Source organism: Melozone crissalis, unplaced genomic scaffold (assembly GCF_028551555.1).
Source record: "Melozone crissalis strain CALT ecotype California unplaced genomic scaffold, PUWL_Pcris_2 ptg000004l_1, whole genome shotgun sequence".
Lineage (NCBI taxonomy): Eukaryota > Metazoa > Chordata > Aves > Passeriformes > Passerellidae > Melozone > Melozone crissalis.
Genome location: NW_026535782.1, coordinates 36,230,194 through 36,256,983, shown reverse-complemented (window position 1 = coordinate 36,256,983; position 26,790 = coordinate 36,230,194). Strand labels below are relative to the sequence as shown.

At 41.5% G+C, this 26,790-nt stretch overlaps 1 protein-coding gene across 1 annotated transcript in view; it reads right to left on the bottom strand.

Moving 5' to 3' along the window:
- Positions 1 to 26,790, bottom strand: part of PLXNC1 (plexin C1) — a 69,444-nt gene that overhangs the window by 3,659 nt on the left and 38,995 nt on the right. Inside the window, exons 16-28 of the mRNA XM_054275872.1 lie at positions 25,881 to 25,982; positions 25,429 to 25,532; positions 21,581 to 21,622; positions 20,974 to 21,098; positions 20,230 to 20,428; positions 18,690 to 18,836; positions 11,203 to 11,380; positions 9,885 to 9,988; positions 5,611 to 5,665; positions 4,560 to 4,591; positions 4,362 to 4,469; positions 2,265 to 2,428; positions 1,677 to 1,824 (exon numbers count right to left, since the gene is read on the bottom strand). Of these exons, the coding sequence (XP_054131847.1) occupies positions 1,677 to 1,824; positions 2,265 to 2,428; positions 4,362 to 4,469; positions 4,560 to 4,591; positions 5,611 to 5,665; positions 9,885 to 9,988; positions 11,203 to 11,380; positions 18,690 to 18,836; positions 20,230 to 20,428; positions 20,974 to 21,098; positions 21,581 to 21,622; positions 25,429 to 25,532; positions 25,881 to 25,982 (1,508 nt within the window). The remainder of the gene's footprint in view (positions 1 to 1,676; positions 1,825 to 2,264; positions 2,429 to 4,361; positions 4,470 to 4,559; positions 4,592 to 5,610; positions 5,666 to 9,884; positions 9,989 to 11,202; positions 11,381 to 18,689; positions 18,837 to 20,229; positions 20,429 to 20,973; positions 21,099 to 21,580; positions 21,623 to 25,428; positions 25,533 to 25,880; positions 25,983 to 26,790) is intronic.

The following is a 26,790-nucleotide window of genomic DNA, read 5'->3' as shown; positions in this document are numbered from 1 at the left end:
ATAAAACAAAGATGCAAGCCAGAGGCAAGATTTCACTAATAGTGTATTGTGTTTCATGACAATTGCTATGTAATTATTTCTATTGACATCAGGATTGATGACTTTTTGTCCCTCAGACATATTTTTCTTTCTCACTTCCTCCTTACAGATCCCTAGACCTGAAAGATTATGAAAGCTGAACCAAAGGGTCTGAGGGCAAAACCCAATTTACGTACAAGATACAGCAGTACTGCTGAAAGGAAAGTTCCCTGGCAGTGACACACCAGAGAGTCTTGTTAGATGCTGTCCTGGCAGAGGCTCCCCTAAATCTCTTTGGTCCCTACTACTCCTTTCCCTCAGGGGTTTGAGAGCATGGAGAGTTCACTGCCAGACACACAAAGCCAAAGGGATTTTTCTTCACCCCAGGACTTCAACAACCCAGGTCAGCATTAACCTATCCAGGAGCTTTAGGGTCATTTGAGGAAATAAATGCTGATGCTTGTGATAGGAGCCAAAGCCCCACCTGGAAAACTGATTTTCAGAATGTAAAAGTGGGGGCTGGTAAGCTCTGGGCAATAAGTGACATAATCTCGTGTTATGTTGTCACCACTGCTTCCAATGTGTGATGAAGTAATTTAAATGTTTGTTTTCTAAATGGCTAAAAGATGTCTCAAGAAAAAAGCCTAAAAATCATGAAGGTAAATACATTCTAGTACTAAAAGGTCAGAAGACGTTTGTTGCATTGCAAATCTTTATCAGGTTTCAGCACCCCTTTTCAAATAGCTAACAGGAGCTGTTGTTTCAACAATTCTGCATAGTGGATGTTAAACACAGAAACCTAACAAGCATGCTCATTTGCAGTTTTTCCATCAAGGAAGTGATGTGATTAGCTTTAATTTATGATACTTCACTCCTAAAGTAAGAGAAACAAGCACATTAATTGCTATTTACCTTTAACAGATAAGCAGTTGGATTAGATCACATAGGAAATTAGTCCATTTTAATATAATTTTTTTCAGGCTAAAAAGTTTCTAGCCTGTTTTTCTCGGTAGTATGAGCCTGAACAAAAGCTTCCTGCTTTGGTCCAAAGAAAAGGAAAATACCCTGGGGAAAAAGGAAGTATTTCTGAACCCCAGAGTTCTGGACACTATACTAAAGAGTTTTTGAATGTAAGATTCCTGAACTTGTTGCTCCAGCAAATAATTTTGCATATAAAAAGGGAGCAGCTAATATATGTGAAAGGAACTGTTTCAGTCTTCAGAGGCCTTTCAGTATTGTTACAGCTTCCACTAGCTTATTGTGAGTGTTTTCAGCACACTGGTGTGTGGCAGACAAAATTTGGACTACTTATCAAATAACGTTAATACTTTTAAGACCTTTGTTTAAAACTCCATTAGAACTTTACAATTTCCATCTTCTTGCCACCTATTGTGTAAACACACTGTGCAGAACTGAACTGCAGAGAAAACAAGCAGCAGTTAACTATAAGTAAGGCATTCTCATAGCTGTATCTGTCTACCGGTGAATTCTTCAGTCTCAGGAGACAGAGAAACGAGGAATGGAAACCCAGCTTAATTAGGCCCTTGACAATTCTGCCCCCAATATCAGCAGATCCAGAATTTCATCATCCTAATCATTATACATTTGAAAAAGACATTTGTTGAGAAAGTAGGAGAAGACTGGAGGGGCAGCATTACCTTCCCCAGTGTCTGTTCTGCGAGAGAAAAGGCATCCATGAAGGCCTGTGCGATTACAGACAGACAGCCATCTATGTGTGAAGTCTTCTTAATGTCAAAGACAAACTGGGGATTCTTCAGTATGTTCACCCAGAAGCGAAGAGGAAGACTAGACAGGAGAAAGAACAAACATCTTTAAAATCAACCACTCAAGTAGCACAACTGCTTTTAAATGGTCCTTAATTGCAACTGCACTCATGGAACAAAGCACATTCCTGGCTGCTTCTTCACACTAAAAAAGGGGTCAGGGAACAAAGGCTACAGAGCAAACACATCTGTCAGGCACCCAGCTTCAAATAATGCTCCCAATCTGCAGCTACTTCTTTCAGAGTGAGAAGTTGGTGTGCAGGCTGCACAGACCTGGAAGCTCTGATGATTTGTGTTGTATTAAATCAATGCACTAAAGTTCCTGTTATCCACAAAGCCAAACCACATCTTATTCCCAGACATGCCAAAATCTTATTCTTCTGCTCACACCTGACGCATTTCATTTTTGCAACTATGTGTTCAGAGAGCACACGCACCCCTGTGGATATCCCATGGGCATACCTGTTGGTTTTCCATATGTGAACCACATCAGGATCAGTAATTTTTTTGCTCTCAGCCTGGGCATCCAAAAAGTCAAAAAAGTACTTGATGGCAACAGGTGCTTTATTGTTGGGTAAACTCCAAATGCTCCTGAAGAGCTTTTCAACAACTGCATGAATTGCCACCTAAAAGTAACAAAGTTAATATTTTGTTACTATTACACAAGCAAAGAATAGGATGTTTTACCTCAGAGAGCTGTGTGTGCCCCTAGACAACCACACACAGAAAATTACCATATGCTTGTGGCAAACATCAAGGCCATAGGTTATTGGCAAACAGGACAGTAACAAAAATGGAACTACAATACATCACAATGAGCTCCTTCCACATGTCACATGTCCTGTAGCTCTGTTACAGGAGAATCATGGTGAATTCCGTGATAAATCACAGGTGGGAAGAACCACTTGGGCTAATAAAGACAACATCCACTCTTGGGATACTGCTGCCACTGTTGCTAAAAGCATTTGAAATTTGTGACTGGAATTAAGAGGGAGGTGAGAAAAAAGCAGTTTAGCCACTTTCCTAGGGCACTGGTCTTCCAGGTGCCATCTGTGACACAAACTCAACACATGTGCTCATCAACACTTCACAGCCAAGTGGCTCTGGCACTCGATCTAATTCTAGAATAACACCTTTGGGTGCTATAAGACACTAGTATTAGAGAGAAGAACTGAAAACTGGATATTTCTGATACATAAGTGTAGATATTTGGCTCATTAAAGGTAGGGTTTGGTTGCTGCTGGACTCACTGACATAATCACTGAGTATTTATAAGTAGAGGCAAACAAAGGAAAACACTGTTTTGTGCTTTATTTCTTCACATCTGTTCTGAAGCTCAGTTCAGCCCAATCTTCTCTTGACAAGAAGGATTTAATCATATCCCAGGGCCCTGATGAATTCTGGCCAGTTCATTTCATGGGGTAAACTCTGAGATTGTGTCTGTGTGCATGTATGGGAGACAGGGGAGCAGAGAGAGAGAGAGAGGGTGAGATGCAATTTCCTTTAGTGCACAGCCTATCATGAGAGGAATTTCACAGCAAAGAATATCACAGCTCTGTTGTTCAGGGCAGTGTCCTACTTTGGAGAAGATGATTAATTTAACGCCCTTTAAAAGGCCTATTTCTAAAAAGCCTGATCTTTTCTTCTGTACCTCAGTCTTCCACCATAAGACATTACTGGTTTACTCCAGCATTTCCTGAGGGCTCATGTTAGTTTTCACAGGTAATGAGAAATGACCAGTCTTCACTCTCACTTTGGGGACTGTCCCAAATTACTTCAGATGCTATCAACAGCCTAATTAAATAATGATTGATAGACTTTTAAATGCAAGAAGGCTATAATCATCATCCTTTCAGGCCTCTTGCACAGCTCAGTGTTGTGCACCCATGAATATTTTATGCAATATGCTATTGCAAAGAGCTTTCTAACCATTTGGAGTTAAGTCAGAAACAAGATGACGTTACCGGAGGGAGTGAGCAGGACTTATTCCTAAGCAATGCACATTGTATAAATTAGGTACTTGTATTATAAATCCTAAGGACCTTGCTTCTAAAGTTAATCTAGTTACTTTGAATGCCTAATCTGAAACCATAACAGATTATTTCATTTTGTGGGCAGTATCTTGTGAAACTCAGGCTTCAGAAGTCATCTCTAAGCTGGGCAAATGCTAGAGCAGAATGAGGAGATTGTTGACTGAAAGCTGTCATTCCAGAGTGGCTCATTCTCACCCTATGCAACTCTGTGGTAAAACTCACTTTCCATGGGCTAAATAACAACCTTTTTTTTTAACCTGAGAAGAAGGTTGTGCTTACTAAGGAGATACTATGTGTAATCAGACAATTTTAGAACTCTAGTATTAGAAAACCTGAAATGTGTCTGTCTTTGCAAAAGGTCATGCCCCATAGTTAGCGTGGTGATTTTTGGATGCTACCTTTTCATTTAACATTTGATTTACACTCAGGAAGTCTGCAGTACTTCTGGTTTTGTTTGTGTTTCTGTTATGCCAAACTATCCAAGCCAACACCAGCTCTCCCCCAAAATAAAGCCTTTACAGTTTACCTTGGTTGACAGAAGTTTTGTGAGATACATTTCTTTCACTTTGAATTTTTGTTTTCCTTTGTGACCTGCTCCCTTCACATCTTTGTTTGCTTCAGAGTCTGGTAAAATCTGTTACAAAGAGATTAGAGAGATTACACAGATCTAAATACTCAGCTCAGTATTAAATCTACCGCTCAGCAGTGGGATGATTCAACTCACCAAATGACAGTGTTCATCTGAGTAGTCCACATCTAAACAACAAAAGCAGAGAGCCATTAATGAAACACACAGCCACAAGCTTGTGAGTTCTGCTGGGCTCTGGGCCATGCAGCAGGGTGCATCCAAGATGCCAAACAAGCAGAGTCAGTGTCATCCTTTCCTGCCTGCACTGTGGGGGAAGTCTCTGAGAAATGCATGGACCCTGTGCACCCCTCTAGTGCCAACCTGTAGCTTGGACCACTGTGATACAGCATCCTATCTGCTGCTGGGGTAAGCTGGCAGCAACCCCAGCTCCTCTGAAAGGAGGACAAGATGAGATGATTGCAGGGGTTTAAGCCTCTAGGAGTGCTGAGTGCAGGTGGGCTGAGGTCAGGCTTGAACACAAGGGCTGGGAACAAACGACCTCAGCTTTGCTGAGGGGGAGATGCACGTCTCTCCTAACTTTGATGATAAGGAAACACATCTTAGGAGTGTGCTTCTGCACAGAGCTACAGAAAGTTCTACCCTCATCCACCAGCTGGGTCAGAGCAACCTGCATCACAGGGCTAGGTGAGATGAACTGGCCCCCTGTAAGCACCCTTTCTCTGCTGACATGCTGCTCAGACAGTGAAGTCAAAGCTTACAGAAACACACTCAAGAGAATAAGGACAATTCCCAAACAGTGGGGGTTTTATCATTTGTGTTTCTGCACAGTGCAGCACTATGGCTGTGATTCACAGCTCAGGGCACCAGGCAGAGAGAGCTGTTCCCTCTCTTTGTGTCAGCTGGACTTCCCTGTCCATAGGCTTTCCTGCCTATGAGCCTGTATCTCTAGGCAATCATTTGCTGAGGACTGTGAGCCCTTCTGTCCTTCTTTCCTTTGCCTTCTTTCTTGCTTTTAGGCCCACTGTGCCTGCCAGAGGCCCAGAGCTGGGGCTCTTCATTTGGCTCAACTATTTCAAAGTACCAATTCCTCCAACCTCCTGTTGCCCAAGATACAATCAGAGCTCAGTTCTCTGCATTCCCAACCATTCTGCACAAAAGTTTAAAGGGGTCACAGTGAGTGTGTTACCTGATCGGGTGTTTGCCTTCTTTTTGAAGACTTTTATGGTTGCTCCATTTGAAATCTGAAAGAAAAAACAAACATATCATGCTGAAACAGAAGTGCTTACAATTCACAAAAGCCTCAGTTTCATTTCCTCTGTCCCTCAGCCAGTGGCAGTGCAGGACAGCCCAGCCTGCTTTGTTCTCACCACAGTGTGCACAGCCTTCAGCAGGCAGCCAGGGCTGGGCTTTCAGGCACAGGTAGTGGCTGCACCTTGTCAGCACTACCCAGACACGTGGGAAGGCACCTCTTCCAGTGCACCAGCCTTGAAGACCTTTCCCTTCCTTTGATTTTTCTGGTTCAGCACATATGTGGACATTTTCATGTTCATGTATTGCTCTGTGCTGTTTCTTGCATCCATTTTTCCATAGATTGCTCAGGTTAAATTCTCTGTGCCCAGTGCAACAGAATCTTATGGGAAGGTGAGGCAGAGAGGTGCGCACAAAGGAGAATTCTCTTCTGCTCCCCTTTCTTTCAGCTCAGTCTGTTCTCCCCATGTCTTGTGGAGGGGCCATTCTGAGGGTTTAGCCTGGTGCTCCCAAGAACTATTTTCAAACTGAGCAAAATATTTATACACCATAAGATCAAGATCCATATCTTACCATCTTGGGATTTCTAGGAAAAATCAACCTCCTCCTTCCCTGAATTTATAGTGTTGCCAGGATGTTACTCATTATCTTTAAAACAAACTGGCAAGCCATGCTTTTATTGTCAAAGAGTAACTAAAAAAATGGCTCCCACTGAGAACTACACCACTGCTCTGCTATCAAATGTTGAGTCTTGCCAAGTGCTAGTGTACTTGCCTCTATAATTACAAAAACAACCGGCCAGTTCTAGGAAGGGATCTCTGCCAAAATAATTTAAGTGTTTTTTAAACCTTGGCAGCCAGCCTGGTGTGAGAAACCAGTTTAAACATTAAGATACTCTATCAAAAGCTGTGTCTTGTGCCAAAAAAATCTGCACTCACATTTGCTCCTGGAAAGTAAATGCAATCTATTTTATGATTTTTTTTTGCAGAGATTCCATCTATCATACAGACTTTCAGAACTATTTTAGATAGCACAGAACACTTGAAAACCACACTACAAATAGGAATATGCTGTAAGGCTAGCTTGTGAGGGGATACCAACACCCAGACATTCCTCCTACTTGTCCCTGGAGACAGATAAACAGGAACAGTGCTACACAGCAGCTCACCCCCTCCCAGAGCAGTGTGGGCAACATGCTGCCTCCATTCCTCCCCAAGAGGTAGCAGGGCAGCTCAGTGCTGAAATGTGTTGACTTCTGTCCTCAGGGAGATGGCAGAGCTCACAGGGAGAACTGTGCTGCCCTCCAGGAATCTGAGGCATTGCAGCAGAGCAGCCATGACCAAAGCCCACACTCTAGATTTTATTTTTGGGACAAATTATGCTTTTAGCAGTGAGTAGACTATGCTTTCCTTTTATCATTACTGCAGCAGCCATACTTGCTGTTTCTTACAGTGTGATCCAATTTAAAAAAAAAGCATTTTAAAAACTCCTTCTTTTTGCATCTTGCTGTCTAAATCACTTTTTTGTGGTGGGCTGCTCCCATGGGCATCTGAAAAAGTGTTTGCTTTGCCAGTTGCATTGTTGAGGGGGACAAACAGGGAAAAGAGAGATCTATTCCAATCCAGACAATGTGGAATAGAGCTACTTTGCAAAACAGAAGACACGGTAGTGTGGCTCTATGCCTCTTGCTCCCCAGGCCTCCTGTGCTCACTGTAATCCAGTCCTTGCCAGTGAGCTCCCAGGATTACATTCAGTTTTGCTTGATGTGGCTCTGCCTGCTCCTGGAACGTGTGGTACTCTTGAAAGCTGAGAAACTGGATATCTGTGACTGCACAGCAGGTCTGAAAGTGACTGTCCAGCTCTCTTCTTGTGTGGGGAATGAGATGTCAAGATAATAAGCAACTTTCTTATCATAGCTTGTGGTTATTCTCATGGAAGTGATAATACAGACCTCATAAATAAACATATTGATAAACCTCCTAGGAGCCAAAAAATAGAGCAAAAGTAGCCCACAGGCCAGAGGCATAAGAGAGTCTAACAGAACAGTGGATTTTTTTCTCTTCACAAACACTACACAAGAATGCAAATGCACCATTCTTGCATATTTTAAAAATCAGTGTAGAAACTATGTCTACTTTTTCAAGACTGACTGGTGATCTTGGACCCTCACAACACAACCCTCATGCTCCAGTGTCTTAAAAAAGTTTGATGGTACTTCCCAATTTCAAACATCTGGTTACTTTGTAGCATTTAAGGCTGGTAAACAAAAAGGAAAATTCAAGCTTGCCACAAAACTGAAGGCATTGTTGAAATGTAAGTTGGAATTTCTCAGGCAATGTTACTGCCCTCACAGAGTGTATGCAATGTTCCTTTTTCTTGCTATCTAGACACTTTTACATTCCTTTTTGCATCAATATACATACAAGAAAATAAACTAGAAGTGCTAATGGCTAATACTTGCCACTAAGCCACTGCCTAAAATACCACTGAGCTTTTGCCTAAAACATATATTATTTTGTCAGTGTCAGAAAATGTGAACTAAACTATGGAAGAGACATGCAGTACAATTTCCATAAGGCAGCTGCTAAGCTATAATTAGTGTAGTTACAGCTTTGCAAAAACAACTGTGCCTCCTACCTAACTTGCAGCTGCAAGAAACCCTTGCCTGCAGAAACCTCAGACAAAACAAGGGCTGGGACAAAGATACCCAGGGATGACAGAGACCAGTGGGGCAGACTTACCTGCCATGATGTCTGACACCCATGAGCCACAGCTTGCCATGAGCTCCAGGCACAGAGCAGCTCCAGGCTGCTGGGGAAAGCAGGGAGCACCTGCAATGGCTGCCTGTGGTAAAGAGGGCAGGCACTGCTGCATTGGACAGAAGTTCCAACACCTAATCTAATTCAAATCTACACTGACCTGTGCTGTACAGGCTCAAACTGCAACACTACAATGTCCTAATTTGTAAAAAATCTCTACAAGTGGAGTGGAGGAGGTCACACATTCACCTATAGACAAGATTCAAGACAGGCACAGAAAAGCCACTGGATGGTGACTCAGGACATCTGGGTTCACTGCTGAACCCCTGTGAGGTGAGGAGAGCATCAAATGCCTACAGAAATCTGTAAAGTGACTCCAAATGAGCTTGCTTCAGATCTAAGCAGCCTTGTTCTCTGCCCAGGATACAAATTTCTGCTAAAAATCCTTGCTTCTCTATAGATGGCACGGTATTTGCTCATGCAGACAGAATATGTTCCGTGTTGGCTCAGGTTCCTCAGCACCATACTGCACTGCACAGCACAGACCTATGGCAGCAAAACTTCTAAATCAATAAAAATTTATGAACTTGTTAAGAGCCAGACTTTCAAATTCAATGAGGCATGAGGAAAGACCTGTAAAAGCACTCAGCATGGTAACCTCCATTTCCAAAATCTATCTGTAAGCATCACATGTGAACTTCCATATCACCTGAGGCCAATCACCTGCTGCACATTTTCCTCCAACATCTCACTCTCTGTTTTGACTGGTGTCACTGAAAACTCCTCAGAGAGGAAATGCTGCTTGCTCTGCTTTCACAGTGTGCTACACCCAGGAGGGCTCTGCCACCAGTTGCAGTTTTGTGTGTTGTTGCAATGATGGACAGATTATCGCAGCATGGCAACAACTGCTTTACAGGGGCAACTGGAAGCAGAGGGGAAGACACAGTACAAGTGCCAACAGCAGATGGAAGCAGAAACAGAGAGAGAAAACGGCAAGGAGACTGACATAGGAGGTATCAAGAAAAGAGGGAGAAAAGCTATCAATCCTTTTTATTCTGACTTGCAATGAGATTTCAAAAGTATCAATACTGCCTGTTCAGATAATCAAAATATGAGGCAGGATGAGGTAAACAGTTGCTCATGGTGCAACAAAAACTCAACAGCAGAGACTCAAAAAGACCCAAGGCAATGTTCGTAGCTGGAAATCAGATTTTGTTTTAAATGAAATGCTTGACAGAATTAACAGTTTACCTGGTATGTTTGAACCAAGCAACCCTGCAACAAGGAAACCTCTGAAAAGTAACAGAAAACATGACTCATTGGCAAGAATGTTGTGTGCCACACAATTCTTTCCTTCTGTTGGTGATGCTCAGCTACGACTTCAAGCTGTGCAGATCACATTTGAGAACAGTGGAGAAACATCTCAACTCGCTGATCTGGCTTCTGTGCTTACCTCGTAATGGCCGATGGTATTGAGCTTCCTTATGCCATCATCCATCACCTCTGAGGAGCCATCAATATCTAACAGTTCTCTTTGCTGCTCCTCAGACACAAGTTCTGCAGTATGACAGCAACAGAAAACAATTACACCCCAATGGCATTCTCACTGTACCGACATTTGTAAAGAAAAACAACACCCAACTATTTTTGGACCAGTGACTCCCAACTGAGCTGCCTCTCTCCATCCTTGTGCTAGATCACATGAAAGTGGTTTTGCACTCCCACACTTCTGATTCCTTTTCTGGGGTGACAACCTGGGTGGCTTCCCTTTCAGCAGGTTTTGGTGCTTCACTCTGTGTAGGTCAAGGCAGAGTTTTTGGAGGTGCTTTCACCTAATCACTATTCTGCTGCACAAGTGTGTCCTGCTGTAAAGGTTACACTGGGACTAGAAGAAAGGTTCCACAAGCCATTTCTAAGAGATCACTAAAATGAGCTGCACAAGACTGATACTGTACCTGTGAAGGGTGGTCAGGCACTAGTACAGGATATAGGCATCAAGACATCAGATATGAAAGTAAATTATGAGCACTTGCAAACACAGAGTCTGAGATGGCGAGGAAGTATCGACATCTTAGGGAGTGTGACAAATGCCACCAGTCCAGGAGGTGACAAATGCCAACAATATAGAGTGAGTTAGGTTTCCTACTAGGGTAGGTGGGAAGTGGTATGGTGGTGATAGCTACAGACCTTGGGCTCTTGAAAACCCACCAAGGAAAGGTGGTTTGACTCATCTTCTGGAACAGCCTTATTTACATCTGCAGATATTGTAGGTGACTTTGTGAGTCACGGGCAAGTTATTATATAAACCAAGTCTGACTATAAATAAGATTTATTTGAAGGCTCTTCTGATCAAGGGCAATGTAGGCCTGTAGGAAGGAAGGAAGGGAGGTAGGAGGAAGAGTAGATAGGGACTAAAATACTTGATTATCATGATATGTCATCTTTTCCCCTGACAAAATGTAACAACCAACCAGCTGCACTTAGGTGGAGGGCCTGCCACCTTACTTACCCCAGAAAGGAATAGAGAAATTCTACACACATAATAAATAACATCACTGGTAATTGCAATGCTGACATCCTTGCAGAAGTGAAGCAGATGTAGCTCCAGTGTTCTAACTGGCAACATAAATAAATCTAGTGCTTGCCTCAGAATTCCTCTCAAAAGCTAAGTTCTGTATGAACTCTGAAAAGAATCAAAGCTAAAGGTAGGTGCTCCTAATAAGAAAACTCCACAACAGGCCAGTAAATACAGCATAGTGACATTCTCTTACCAAGACCAATTTCATCCAGCTGAAGACCATAGAGAAAGCCATTCTTATTGAAGAAAGCCTGAAGGCTCTTCTCCTTGGCTTGGCCTATGGTGTCACAGTCCAGAACATTAACTTGAATAGTTTGAGAGGCATCTCCACTCTCGTTTTCGGGGATTTTTTCAAAGATAATGTTCAGCGTCTGGGGAAGGAAACACATGTTATTCTGACTTATAGGGAACACCTGGCATAGGAAACCTACAAACTCCAGAGAGATTTTCAGCACCTGAGAGATTTTCAGCATATTTATTATTAAAGTTGTTTCAAATAAAGATTATTTGAAGGAATTACACAAAGAAGCATTTAAAATTCTTCCTGTTAATAAAATGAAAAATAGATATATATAACTATGTATTTCCAAGAGTGTATTTTGTCTTCTGCTTTTGTGCAAATGTATTTCAGTGAATTACCAAAAAAACAAGAGACAAGGAAGAATTACAATGCATGCTCTAAAAAAAGCAGATCTTTTATGTAAAATGAATGCCTTAACAGCAAAACTGTAAGTGACAAGAGATCTGATAAGGTTGCTGAGTAAGCAGCCATGGTAAGCATGATTGATTCTGAGTGGCAAGAAAGCAGTGTTAAAATGCATATTTACACCAGCAGATTATGCTGAGTGCCTTATATCCCACAGAAGGTACAGCTCCCCTGGAGCTGTTGGTGTCTGTCTGTGCACAGCCCTGTCTCTGCAGGCAGCACTGACAGGGCTGCCACAGAAGCAGTGAAAATAGACAGAATCCAAAGTGGTACAGATAGAATCCAAAGTGGTACAGATCTGCACAGAAAAGTGCATTGTGTTCCATTAGTTGTTATCTCAGCTCAAACACCCATGTCTGGTTCCAGCACCCCTGCCCTTTAGTCACTGCTACTCCTGGCTGGGACACAACTCCTCTGCTGGGCTGCACACGAGCTGAGCAGGGGCTGGAGGGAGCTGCCAGTGACACTGAGTGACCATCCCCAGGGAATGATTTTTTTGTCAGGTCATATTTCTCATCAGGTCAGGCAGATCAACTGCTAGAAGGCAGGAAATAAGGGATGAGCACAGAATTGCTAAGTTGTAATTGTAATTGCCAAGAAATAACATCAAAAATTTCCAGTGCCTCAGCCCGCTCTGAGCAGTGAAATCGCTGTCCAGCTACATGGACACAGATGTTCTGCTGGAGATGTCTTGGGACAGGATTAAAACAAGTGTTTTAGGTGCCAGCACTTGATTGCAAGTGGCATAGGAAAATAAATGTACTCAAACCATTCTGGCTTGAACAGTTGTGGTATAACATTTATCTTCAGACTGAAATGAGAGGACTCCATGTGACTCTGAAGGACTGAGCATTAAAACAGGAAGCAAGTAAACAATTTTTTTTCTCTGCTGTCACGTGAAGGACAGAATTTCTGTCCAGGGTGTTGCAGGGACAACTTTTCTATCTTCTCAGAAAAACAGGTAGTTATTAATAGTTGTAGAATAGTATTTTCTGCTTATTACCCAGCAAGAGTGGAAATTACAACATGCTACTAGTGAAAAAAACTAATCCAATGCAACAAAAATTAACTTTACTGTCTCTACAGAAGCAAAGGGACTATCAAAAACAGGGTTGCAAAACTATTAAGATTAAGATTTAAGAAAGACTAGGATGTAACTGAAGTAAGAGGGAACAACTTAATCAGGACACTGAGATGTTTAATTGTGAGGAAAATGAGTCCATGGAAAGGACAGATGGAACAAGAGACAAGGATATGTGGGAATTGTAGAAGGAGAAGCAGACTGGACACCATGCCTCAGGTTGGGATTTCATGCAGAAAATTAATAAAAAATATATTGGCACAGCAATGAGGGAGTCATGCTTGGTTAGGCCCACAGACCAACTGTACAGACAGCAGTTTTGTCCTTGACTCTGATTGCCGTGAAGTCATGGTCTTGTAGGATTAAAATGTGGACAGGGACTAACTGTATTTTGTCCTTGGAAAACTCATTTTAATCTGTTTTTGCCCCTTCTAGTCTCTGAACTGCTATTTCTGAAGCAGCTCCTTGCACTTTAACTGGTGTTGATTTGGCTCTATTTGGCTCTTGGAAGCATTCCTTCCTTCAGATGATCCTTTCCTTCTAACAATATTCCTACACTGCAATATTCATATTCCTGCTCCTGCTTCATTTTCCACTCCTTTCAGACCATCAAGAGGAACTGTCTATGTCTCTTCCTCCTTTCCTTTTCAGCATACACTCACACAGTCATTAGCACATGAGAGCCCTCCCATTCCTGCTCCACTCGCTGGGGGATGACAGGACTGTGAAAAGAGAGAAGTCATCCTTCATGTAGGTGGAATACAAGTCATGTATGGAGTGCTTAAGTGAAAGTATCCACAGTGTGAGGATAATAGGAATGCTTTATAACTCAAAGAAGTGGTCAGATGGGAAAGAATATTTAAACATGTAAAAGTCTCTAAGCCATGAGAGCCAGATGGTTTTGCTGATATGATTTCCTGCAGAAGTTAATCTTAAGTGATAAAGCAATTGATGGGGAGCTAGGAAATCCAATTATTATTAAGCTGTCCCTCTGCAGCTGAAGTTTTCATAAATCAGATTGCACCTGCCTGACAGCACAGTCCCTGGCTTTAGAAACCATTAATCAGAAGCCGACAGTCACAATCACTATACTTAGACACATAGAGTAGAACTAGAAAAAGAAATTATTGTAAAATTATGAAAGCCCTTTTATGATCAGCTCTGGAGGTCAGAAAATATATGAGAAATCAGAGGAGGACATGTGAAAATCAAAAAAATATCATCAAGCCTTTTTCTAAGCTCTGTCACTTTGCGGAGGAAACAAAAGTACTATTAACTTAGCAAAAGATTCAGGAGAAAATTATAGAAACTGGTTCAGGCTAATAATATCTAGAGATGAGACTTCACACACTAGAAATCATGACAGTAAGACAAAGTCACAGTACTCTTCAGAACAGCTTTAACATGGGTTGCAAGAATTGTTAAAGGCTACTTAAGGAGAAGGTGGCACCTGCAACTACTTGTATAGAACTGGCTTGGAACCTAGCTACAAGACAGGAACAAACCTAAAAAAATGTATTTTCACCCATGCAGTCATAGAAATAATGACATTTGATGACAGTGTTTGCAGATGGCTTTTCAGATTTGTAGTTTCCTTGAAAATTAATTACACACAATGAATTATTTAGCAGAGCTATTAATAACCATAGCAGATAATAAATGAGATGTGGTTTAATAAAGAAATGTGATAGTATCATATTTTCTTAGAAATAAAGAACAATAATCCGGGCTATTCAAAGACTGTTATTCATTACCCTATGCATCAGCTATGCATCTGAAGAAATCATATTTCCATTTATCAGATAGATGGAAGAAAACCCAAAAAATCCTCTTTGATTGGTGAAAGTTAGGCAATTTATGCAAAGAGCCAATACCAGGATGTACCACATAACAAAACTGCCTTAAAACTACACCCATTTCCCAGGCTATGAAATACAATCCACAGGAAAAATCAGATTGATTGTATGATCCTTCTGCAGCAGCCAGAACAGTCACCTGTGAAGAGGATATAGAACAGCTGTAGGAGAGTTAGCCAACTGGCACAGAAAATGCTGCAGGAGTTAAATTTAGGCTCGATGGGCACTGCACAATGGAAGGGTTGTGCTGTTGATGCTGCTGTATCTGACACTCCATCTGTCTCTAATCCAGAGGACTCTCCTGTAGCCAACATCTGCACTGCTCACTTTGTAGTGAGGGTTGCTGTGTTCTTTTCTGCTGACAAAAATCCCCCTATATCACATACTTTTAATAGCTTCCTTATCTCTCACAAAGTGTGACTAATAATACCACAACCATGATGTCTTATTAGGAAATTGGTTTCCTTGTCTCTGCTTTACTCCTTTACAGCCCACCCACCTTTTTTTAACACCCCTCTTTTAACTCATAAAGCAGTTAAACACTTTAAACAACCTTCCACTACATGGCTTTGCTTCACTTTTGATGAAAGGCAGTTGTCTGAACATGTGAATTAGATAATTTCTTCCCATCTAAAAATGCAAACAGATTTCAGCAAAGCATTCAACAGCCCAAATGCCTTTTTAAAAATAAGCAATGACTACTCAAAGGAATGCTGAAGCACCTAGTCCAGTGTAAGAAGTCTCCCCTGGTTTCCCACAGGAGATCCACCACTGAGAACATCTCCCATTCCAGGCTGGCATTTTCTATTCAAAATGAATCTCTTCAGTGAAAGGCTAGCACTCAGCTGTGGAGCACACTCCTTCATCAGTCATTGAACAAATTATCTGCAGAGGGGTGCAGCTGCTTGTCTGCCTGTGAGAGAGCAGCCCTGCTTCCTCAGCCTGAGAAAAGGATCCATGACACATCCAAGTCTCTTTCAAGGCAGCTTTAGTTCTCACTACTCAAATATAAGCACAGCATGAAAGAGCACAGCTTCTCAGCCCATACTTGACCAGTGCTTTTAGAAGCATCTTTCCTTCAATTCCTCCACTTGAGTATGTTCTTCAGCAGCCTATCTCTGTTCAGGGCCTCACCCTTTCTAGCAGAGAGGGTTAACAGAAGGGTGTCGGGTGATCCAAGGTCTGTGGCCTTTTTAAAAAAGGCATGGGGCCCTGCCAGGGAACAGCTCTAATGCAATTCAAACACTACATGTTTCCAGGTCCTCTTTTTTTTTCTGGTTACAAATGGCCTGAATGTTAAAAACCTCTCCTGATCTGTGGAGCTCGCCCTGATTTTTAGGAGCCTGTCTGTATCCTGCTTTTACTGGTTTGGAACTGAACTCCCAGTCCTGAAAGGAGAGATTCTCATGCAAAGCATCTACACCCTTGTTTGTATCCTGTTACTGATTCGAGAATTGAACTCCCTACCAGATATATCCCTGTATCTTCAAGTGCCTACACAGCTTAAAAAAATCTGGACACCAAATGGCCACAGATTTGCTTCACCATCTCTATATAACCCTCTTTTTGGCTGTATTTTTTTATGCTTTGCTCTGGAGAGGTACATTGAAATGTACTGCTATTGTAGGGCTGGGCAAAGAGGAAAATCAAAATACCAACAAAATACTGCAAGACTCAGAATGTAAATGCAATGAGCAACTGTACAAGTGCACTTGAAAACTGAGATCAGAATTTATTCCATTTAGCAAACAAAACCTGCATTCCTTTAGGCAGAAATGTTCTTCCCCAGTAAGGAGAAAACACTTGGTTCCCAGTCTGTAAGCTTACAGGTCCTGCACATCAATGTAGTGCATCTGAAGTGGTGTTAGTGAGGGAAGGAAACTGCCTACTTTCTCTTAAGCCTCCTGTTAAATGCCATTTTTGAAGGGAAAATGTGCACAGCTGCTTGCTTCCCCAGCCCAGAAAGCCTCAGTACTCCACCTAAGTCTCTTCACAGCACAGTTTCAGCTTCCAGCATAAATCTCAGATAAATCACCTAACAAAGCCATTTCCCAGTCCAGCCAGAGCTACAGTCCTTGACCTTCATCTCTGCAATTTTATTGCAGGAGTCCTCTCTGCTTTTGTGATGGCTTTAAAGGGAACATTCAGCACTTCTCAGCTAAGCCCGAGGAATGCTGCACCTAAACGGGAAAGCTGATCTATATTAACCCATAGCTGCATCATTATCTCCCATTCAAAAGCAGGAATACAAAGTACAAAGGCAGGAAACAACGTTCAAGAAGGGCTGTAGGCTCTCACTTCCTCATCCATCTGCAGTGTTCCCCAGTGATAGCAAGTCCTTCAGACCACTTACCTTTTCTCCTCTTCACTGCAGTCTGAGCACAAGATCCTATCAGTGACTACATGCATAGAAGTAGCTCTAGAAAAAGTATTTAAGGCTCTTCAGCAGTTGCAGAGTCAGCTATCCCCCCCAAGGGGCTCTCAATTTGAATGTGTGCTATAAATAAGAAAATATTTCTGTGCAGTCTACTAGTAACAGGCATATTGAGCTTGCTTGAAAATTGTTGCTCTGCATCACCACTGCATTTTGCATCCTATGGATACAGACAGCAATATATTTAAATTTACTCTGGATCTCAAATACATGCCAGCAGGCAGCACACAAACAAGGAAACCAAAGACCTTGGATTATATATTCGATTTTTAGTCACAAACTTCCTTTCCAAACGCACACTTGGTAACTTAGCTTGACATACCTTCAAATGCAGCCTCTACCAACAGCTTTGTAAGAAGAAGATTTGGCTACTGCTTTATCAGTTTGAAGCTTTCATTAGAGAATGACAGGTCAGAAATGACCCACAGAAATGTCGCCATTGCAGTGAGTTTCCTATGTGGCCCAGTGAGAGAAGTCCAATGGACTGCTGACCAGCCACATTTTCCAGGGTCATGTAGTCTGCTCCAGTATTATATCTTAGCACCTCCAAGTTCTTGCTTCCAGGCAGACCTGGAAACTTCAGCCCTACCAGAGGCTTAGCCCATGGGCTCAGAAAAGGACTGAAAGCACTTGAACTGTCCTTGCTGTGGCCATTGCTGCCTGCCAATTTCTGCTCCCAAGGTGTGAAGGCCACTGTTCAGCGGCACTTCTCATACTCCTCATTATGTCGCATAACTCTGACTGGAAGCCAGGAGTTAGGAAGCAAGGAAGCTACAAAAATAACTGGAAATACACATTTTTAAGTTCTCAGACCTAAAATCACTTGGAAACTCTGGAGCAGAAGAGTGCTCTGGTTATTCTGAAAACCCTTTTCAGACCTCCTCCTCCAAAAGCCACAATTTTTACATGCTCCAAAGTGCAATAATCCTGCTATCCCTTCTCATCTCAGTGTCACAATGACAATCAGTAAGGGAACTCCAGCTTTTAAAGATGTTTGGGTGCAACTGGAAAACAGGAAGTACTTCTTAGGTGCTTTGAGAAAGGCAAAAAAAACTATGGTAAAGTTCAGAAGCTTAGCTAGACTTCCCAGATATCTTGTTTTTAACCAAGCATCTAATTAAAATCCACAATGCTGTAACCATGCTAATTTGAAGATTATTTGGTGCTAATAATATGGAAACACACAGCAAATCATTGCCTGAAGATTAGTCACAAGTAAACACAATAGAAAAAAAAACTCCTCTGCATTCCATTCTTTCATTCATTCACAAAGTGTAGTTTAGTTTAAATTCTAAGCATGTTTATATTTTTGTAGTATACTTTGAAATAAGAATGATTTTTTAATATCCTGAGACTTCATTAAACCTGCTCTTTGGAGATTAATGCATGCTGTGAAGTGAGGAGTAAGTGCTATTTGTGAAATGTATATCAGACAAACAGTTAAACTCTTACCATGTTTAGAAACTTTGTCAGCAATAACAATTTACTATCTGGGCACTTAACCACTACCTTAGTGTCTCAAGAGCCTTATTTTAGCTTCTTAGAAACAGAGAAAACATTACAGCTGTCCATGCCTGGAGGAAACACAAGCTGGCAAACATACCACTGTTTTGAATTCAGACACTTGCCACAGCAGCCAGTCTTCGTTGAGAGTGTACAGGGCTTTGCAAGTGATTGCGTCAACAGGTCCTTTGTTTATCCTCTGATTGAGGGTTGTCACCAGCAAGTAGAAAGGTTCACCAATTGTTTCCTAGGTCAGGCAAAAAATACAAGAAACACTTATTTTTGCAATCATTAAATGTGCATGAATAACTGGAAAAAAAATGAAGTGTAACAAATGGTGTTATTTCCTTTTAAGTAACTCATTAACTTGCAATTAGAAAAGAAAATCCCTCCAAGCAGATTTATCTAGTTATTGTTTAACCTCCATCTTTTGCTTTTCAGTGTGAAAGTCTCATGCAAATAGCAAGGGACATCTGGAGTGAGTGGCAAGATAGCTCACAGCCCCTTGCTGTGCACAAGCACACTACAGACAAGCTGCTCCTACTCCACCTGGCAGACACTTCCTAGTTCCACCAAAGAGTGGGCGGGGGGTGAGACATGCACATGTTCACATGCATACTTCAGCTCCTTCTTCCATTTTCAGTCTTTTGAGAAAACAAGCTAACAACCAGTTTCCTTTTGAATTGGTGTCTCCCCTTTTTGTCTCTGAAAAATGGCTTGGGAACAAGCTGGTGGGACTTACCCTGGTGTATCAGCAAAAGAGGAAATGAAACTGGGGATTTCCTCTCCTGCCTTACCCCAGGGCTCAGGAAAGCACCTGAGAAAGGAAGGATGTGCCTCTATTTCCACGTGACACCATTCCTGCAGCCCGGCTAAGGCGTCTCACCAGCACAGCTCTGTAAAATGTCTGGTGTATGGAGAACATATCTCTGACAGCTCCTTGGCACTCTCCTCAGTTCCAGGAAACCACTGTGAACTGCTCAGCCTCAAACAATTCTGCTGCTGTAATAATGTAAGCACTGAAGAGAGTGATACCAACAGTGTGATAGCATCACGTTGATAAGAGAGACAGGAAGAGTAACCAAGCACTGAAACCAACAACAAAGTGCTATCAAGTTACTAAAAGAAGCAAATATTAAAATGAAACAAAATGCTTATTTTGTTTTCATTTGAAGTAATTTAGATCTTGAAATCTGCAATACTGCTTGGAGGTTGAAAAGTTTGGAAAGAAGTTTAGTTTTCCAAAGGATGGTATTCCTTAAATCTCCATTTCTTGGTAGCTTTCCAACCCCTTGCATACATGGGTACCACTGCATTCTATCAAGTGTATCAGTCTTTTAATATTATCACAATAGATCCCACTGGGCTGAAATGTCTGGTATAAGCAAAGGATATGCTGGAATTACAAAATTACCCAAATCTTGCCCAAATACATGACATGATCATTGCTTGGAGATGTGCTCTTTTCCTGCATTCCACCGATGATAGCCAGCTAAGCCACCTAAACTAGAAGAGTGCTCACTCATAATGTTAAATGCTAGACCGAATGCTTTAAACTGATCCCTCTGACAGCTCCTATGGAAAAAATCAATTCAAGAAATTCTCTGCATATCTCATGTAGTGAAAAGGTGTACACATACCCGCAGAAACCCAGAAAGGCAGACAGACATCCAGTTTGTCAGCAATTTTTCTACCACAGATTCAGTTCGTCTGAGCAGGAGCTTAGGCTGCACATTGCTTGATTGCTCCATCAAGTCCCTTGTCAATACTTCCAAAATATGGGTCAGATAAACTAGCTTAGTTTGCAGTGCAATAGTCAAGAAGGATGCAAACAAGCACCTGTGGGGGCAAAAAAAGAATGCTCTAATTCTGGAATTTCTCTTCCCAGTCATCTTTAATAAATGAAACACACTTTAGTGCAGTTCATATCCTAAGTTCTTCCTCCTTAGGCACATAAACTGTCCACTGTTCTCTACAAAAATATAAAAAATTCAAGTCCATCTGCTCTTGTGATTATTTTTTAAACACAGAATGTGTGTCTCTAAATTTAATTTCACAGAACAACACCTGCTCCAGTGACAGAACATTTCTAAACTGTAGAACTGTTGATCTAACTGCAGGAAGTGTTTACAGTTTTGAACTGAGCTTCCCTGCTCCTTTGCCTCTTTGTTTATATGTACAAACATTCCAATTTCTCTTTAATTGCTTGTTTTAATGGCAATGTTTTTTCTTCCTCAGTGAGTACAGATGGAGAAGGAAAAATGCTCCAGAGTACTGCAAATTTGTTTTGCAAAAACTACCAAATACATTTGTGTGCCACAACCCATGTTGTTTCTTCCGGCTAATTCTTTTTCTTGAAGATGATAAGCATAATCATACTTTACCTGTCTTTCACAGAGAAATTTTTCTGCTTTTCAAGGGTGTGAATGAGCGTAACAAGAAAGTTCTTGTTACAAATTAAAGCATGCAACATGTTGAAGCTTTCATCCTTGTTCGTTTGGTCTCTGCTCTGGAATAGTTAAACAAAAATAAGCAAACTGTAGTTTGGCCATGATGGATTCTTAATGCTCATAAAAAATTGAAAGAAACACATGGGATAAGATCCTGGCCTCATTCAAATCAGTGGGAATTTTGCATTTATTTAAGGTGTCTCAGGATTTTACCAAAAATGCATTTATGTTGGTGTACAACACAGAATATACACATGCAGAGCATACATTTTCTGCCCTATACACAAAGCAATGCCAATAGTTAAGTTTGCCCATCATTTCCCATGATGAGATTCTGTTTTATCTAAGTCAAATACACATTGGATAAGAGCACCTTACACTTCAAACTCCTTTTACATAAAAACCCATGTAACCCCCCTCATGGAGGAAAGGGAACATGCTGAAAATGCAAGCTGATGTGTTCTAGGACAACACTGAGAGAGAGGATACAATCACTCTTGAAAAAAAATTAAATAAGGCATATCACACTACATCGGCTTACCTGGGGCATTTCTTCACTGAAGATGGATGCAAAGCCTCCTGACTAAAATATAAGGGGATATTTATCATTCACAAGTACACCAGAAGTTTCTAACACATGTATGTTTAACACACCAAGCATGTTCCTGATACTACTCAAAACAAAACAGTGGAAATGTCGACTTCTAGCAGATACAATATAAAAACTCTACACAGTGACTTCTGTAAAGGTGCTACCAAAGTTCACTGCAAAGTGAACTCTCAAAAATGACCCGGTATCATCTTCAATGTGCTGTGTGTGTTACTCATGCTGCTGAGCTGCACTAGCACAGCACTCAGCCAAGGCTCCCCAGGAAGAGCTGTGTGTCACTGCCATCTGCAAATGTACTGGTGTGCAAGGGGTGCTGCAGGCTGCACCCTTCCTGGCTGGCACTGATAGCCTTGGGTAACAGGGCTGCTGTTAACCAAGTGACACTTGAGCTCATCTGCCTCCATTCATTGCAAGGCACCCCATGAATAGTCACTAATGAACTCGCCAGGACGTCCATGCTGGCAGTCTCCACTGAGGCACAGGTGCCACCACACATCCAGTCCTAGCAAAAGGTCTCACACAAAAGGAAGCTCCCAGGTCTCAAACACCTTGTCAATGCCTCTTGAGCAACAGATCTACAGCATTTACTGTCATCTGCTTTATCTGTCATGGTGGCAGCCCCTGGCTTCCTTACAGAACCACAGAATGGTTTGGGTCATAAGGGACCTTCATGATCATCTAGTTCCAACCCCACTGCCCTGGGTAGGGATATCTTCTACTGGACCAGGCTACATAAATCCAATCTAGCATTGAACATTTCCAGGGATGGGGCACCTACAACTGCTCTGGACAATCTGTTTCAGGGCCTCATCACCATCATCATAAGAAATTTCTTCCTTATGTTCAATTTAAGTTTATAATCTTTCAGTTTAAAACCATTAGCCCTTGTCCTATCACTACAGGCCCTGGTAAAAAGTCTGTCTCCATCTTTCTCACAAGCCCCATTTTAACTGAAAGGCTGCTTTCCTTTCTGAAGGCTGAACAAGCACATCTGGCTCAGACATTCTTCACAGAAAAGGTGTCCCAGCCTTCTGAGCATTTTCATCCCCCTCCTCTGGACCTGCTCCAACAAGCCCATGTCCTTCTTGTGCTGGGGAGCCTCAGAGCTGGATGCAGTGCTCCAGGTGGGGTCTCACAGGGCACAGAGGGAGAATCACCTCCCTCAGCCTGCTGGCCATGCTTCTTTTTGATGCAGCCCTGGCTGTGACTGACTTTGGGCTGTGAGCACACACTGGCATCTCACATCTAATCTTTCATCTACATATCTGATTGTTCATCCCTCCTTTTCCTCATTCCTCCTGCTCTATTCTACCCTACCAAACTGTTCTCCCTCTTCCTCCAGTGGCTATTCCCATTTCTCCAGAACTTCTTTAGTAAGCCAAACATCAACTACCAATAAAAGACACAGACACACATAGAGTGAAAGAACCAGAACTGTGTTAAAGGTTAAAAATGCCTGAGAACAGGGAACAAGGATTGGAGCATTAAACCAAACAATGTGTGAAACTGAGGGAAAACAGAAATAAAAAGACAAATTTAACAAGCAAAGCAAAAATCAGGCTTAGCAAGCATCAAGAACATTTTAAGAGTAGATATAATATCCATTTAAGACCAGAAGCACTAAAAGCTATTAAGCCAGATCAAATATAGAAAACTGAAGCAGTGGGAAGTAAGACTCTCAGAACAAAGGTGGGGTGGATCACTCTTCATTTTAGGTGTGGGAGTCCCTCTTTAAGCAGCTTGTCCCATCCTAAGAGAGATGCCTCAGACAAATGGGATGAATTGCTTTCCTGAGCTGCCCATCTCTGCACTGACTACAGAAGATGCTCAGTCAACAGCTTCAATTTTCATGCTAAAACAGCTTAGATTAGATGAGACAAAGCCCATCAATCACACTGGAGAGCACAAAGAGTGCAATATGGACATCATTCAAACACATGTGGTTAGTGAAGGAAGTGGTGGTTTGTCACTTTGACCCTCCTGTCAACCCTTCTGACACTCAGCTGCAACATATACCCCACTGGCTTTTCTGATCTTCTATAATATTTGTTCAGTGGAGCACTGCTTTTCTGCCACATTCTTACAGCACAAGGCATGTTTGGACACTACTGCAATGTAAACAGTAAGTACTTAGCAGAAGAAATTGCTATACAACAGTTTAAGTAAGTTGCCTGACACTGTATGTTTGTAGAGAGCTAACAGTAGCAAGTGTACCTTTGTGGGATAAGTATTTCAAACGGAGACTAAATCCAACTGAAATAATTTCCAGGATGTGCAGTGGCATGAGACTCACCAAGGCAGAACAGGAGCCCTTCCCATTTTTACTTTACAGACTGCAGCAGTGGCAAATTTTATACCTTTTTTTCTTAACTTTTTATTTGCATAGAGCACAGCATTTCCACCGAGTCAGCTTCCACAGACTACTACTGTTTTGACAAGGGAAAGTATAGGAAAAGGTACATTCTTAAGAATAAAATGCTATTTTAATGCCAATATGCCTGGACACAAAACAAACAGAAAGGAAAGAGATACAGGAAGTAAAGTTTCTTTTCCACTTTCTTCAAACCACCTGGTGACCCTCTAAAAATTAGACTAGGGGCATAACAGTAGTACCAGCAGAGATTTTCCCTTTGGTGTGAGAACTGGACTCAAATGATACAGGGATTTTACATATGTAATTGCTAAATATTATTCTGCTTTGGTGTCTGGTATTTGGTTTTAAGCAAATACCAAAGCCCTGATTCTGCACTGCCACATGTATTTAACTTTATCACAATGAGCCTTTGCTAGGATCACAAACAGCAATGGAGTGAAGCAGTGAGCAGACATGAGTGCAAGACCTGGCTGCAGCAGTGATGAGTAATACATGAAGCCTGGTAGATAATTCACATCCATACCAGTTATGCCCTAAACTAACCAAGCTGCTACTTACTGGTGCCAGTCATACAGGAAAATATCACCAGTTGGGATCACAGCTTCTGCCAATTGGATAAATGCTCGGAAGTACTGGTTACCTTCACGGTATTAATATTGAAAGCTGTGGCAAAGGCACTTATCAGCCTCATAATGCCATTATGAGGCTGATAATGGCATTATGAGGCTGATAATGGCATTATGAGGCTGATAATGCCACACAGGCAAAAAAAATTAGTAAGAGAAGTAAAACATTCAAGAGAACATCTGATGCAGTGGCCAAACTGCTTCGACAAACACTGAAAATATCTGCCTCTAAACTGGAAAGCACGTAACTACTCATGTCATTTCTAAGCATTTGAGCTGCACCCCTTTGAATCAACATCTTACCATTTCTGTCACCACCTTGGTGTAGAAAGTCAGCACCATCTTAGAGCCATTTCTTCATCCCACAAATCTAATTAGGAAGTGTCATGATGTTAGCTAGCATGTTAGCTGGCCTGACTGTTACTTTAATTAGCTATAGCATTGGAAGTGAAAGCATGGGAACAAAAAAGAGCAATGGATAAATTATAGCTTAGTTAAGATGGCCTGAAAGGCAAGCAGCTCAGTGAGGCTGAACAAAAATAAATGGACACACACAACCCTTGAAAATTCAAGAATATTGCTTTATCTACAGCACAAAGGCTTGGCTAAATATAGAGATATATTTAAGCGTTGTTTGGTAATTCTTAATTTAAGAAAAGTTTCTTGTGAGAACAACGTGCAATTACTGTGTAGTATTTCCTTTAGTTATTTGATCCTGACCTTCCTCAATTTTTTACTATTAGTCAGGGCTGACAACTGAAAGACTTGTAAATATTTACCTCTGGAAAGAAAGTTCTAAGAGCAAAGTGCTTGTAGTCAAGGAAGGGAACCGTTCCAAAACTGTCCACCACATCTAATTCATCCATCTGCAGTTCAGCAAATCCTGGAAAAGCACCCCCCCATCCCCACCCAGAGAGTTAGTTTAGTTGACACAAAATCACCACTATAACTTGGCCCCAGTAGATATTCCTTCAAAAACAGTTTTCAGGGAAAAGGGGCTGTTTTTACAGCTGAAGCTCCTAGGAGCTGGAAAGTAGCAATCTACTTTTTTGTTGAAGGAAATACTACATGCAATCCTATTAGCTCAGCGCTATCTGCTACTGCAGTGCTTACAATATTAAACAGCAACTCTGATACAACACTAAAATATTCTAACAGCTACAAAAGGAAAATGTTTATATAATGGGAGCTTCTTGACAGTTTCAGTTCAGAAAATATGCTGCAGACCTACCCTCACGTATTTCCTTACGAATCTCATACTCCAGCAGCTCAAGTTGCTGACTCTGTTTACGAGTTAACTCTTTGGATTTGTATCTAGTAACTATGAATGCCGCTAAAAGGAAGAGAAAAAACTCTGAGTACAGAAATCACAAAACAGAAAACTCCTATACAAGACATAATTTATTATCAAGAAACACAAAGATTAATGTACATTTGCACAATTAGTGTTTTATTGTTGTCCCTGTACTAGTACCCATGACCCCTAGTTATCTGGATCTATATATACCCCAATCTTTAGAAAAATCATTCCTTTTAACAAGGTCTTGAATTGTCAACCCAACTTTATTTGAAAGTGCAGCATATCCTGTTATACACAGCCTGCACAGTGAGACACAGACTCTAACAACCACTTCTACTAATAGCAACCTACTTAAGGTAGCACTGATTAAACAAAAAAATCAGTTGAACAGAAAATCCACTTACAAATTGTTAACTTTTCTAAAGCTTATTTAGAGAGAATAAAGGTGTGACATATGGCTCCTTTTTAAAATGAACTTTAAAAAAAGCAATCAACCAAATGAACAAACCCCTATACTTATTAAAATAAATAGAAGTTTATCAAATATATAACCAGGTAAAAAGACTCAAAAAAAAGGGAGCACCAGGAAGAGAAGGGGATAACTATTTACCTCCCTCAGTTTAGTAATGACCCACAAATTCATGCATCATCCAAATGAGACTGGGCAGAAACACCACAAACACTGACTGAGGATAGGCAGTTTGTTAGGGTACATCTGCCCCAGGGACAGGAGGGTAGCTGAGCTCTGACAGCTGGAAGGGACCAAGCTGTGACTCAAGGATGTCAGTTCTGTGGCTTGCTTTATGAAGTGAAAGTGAGTAATCCCAGCAGAACAGACAGA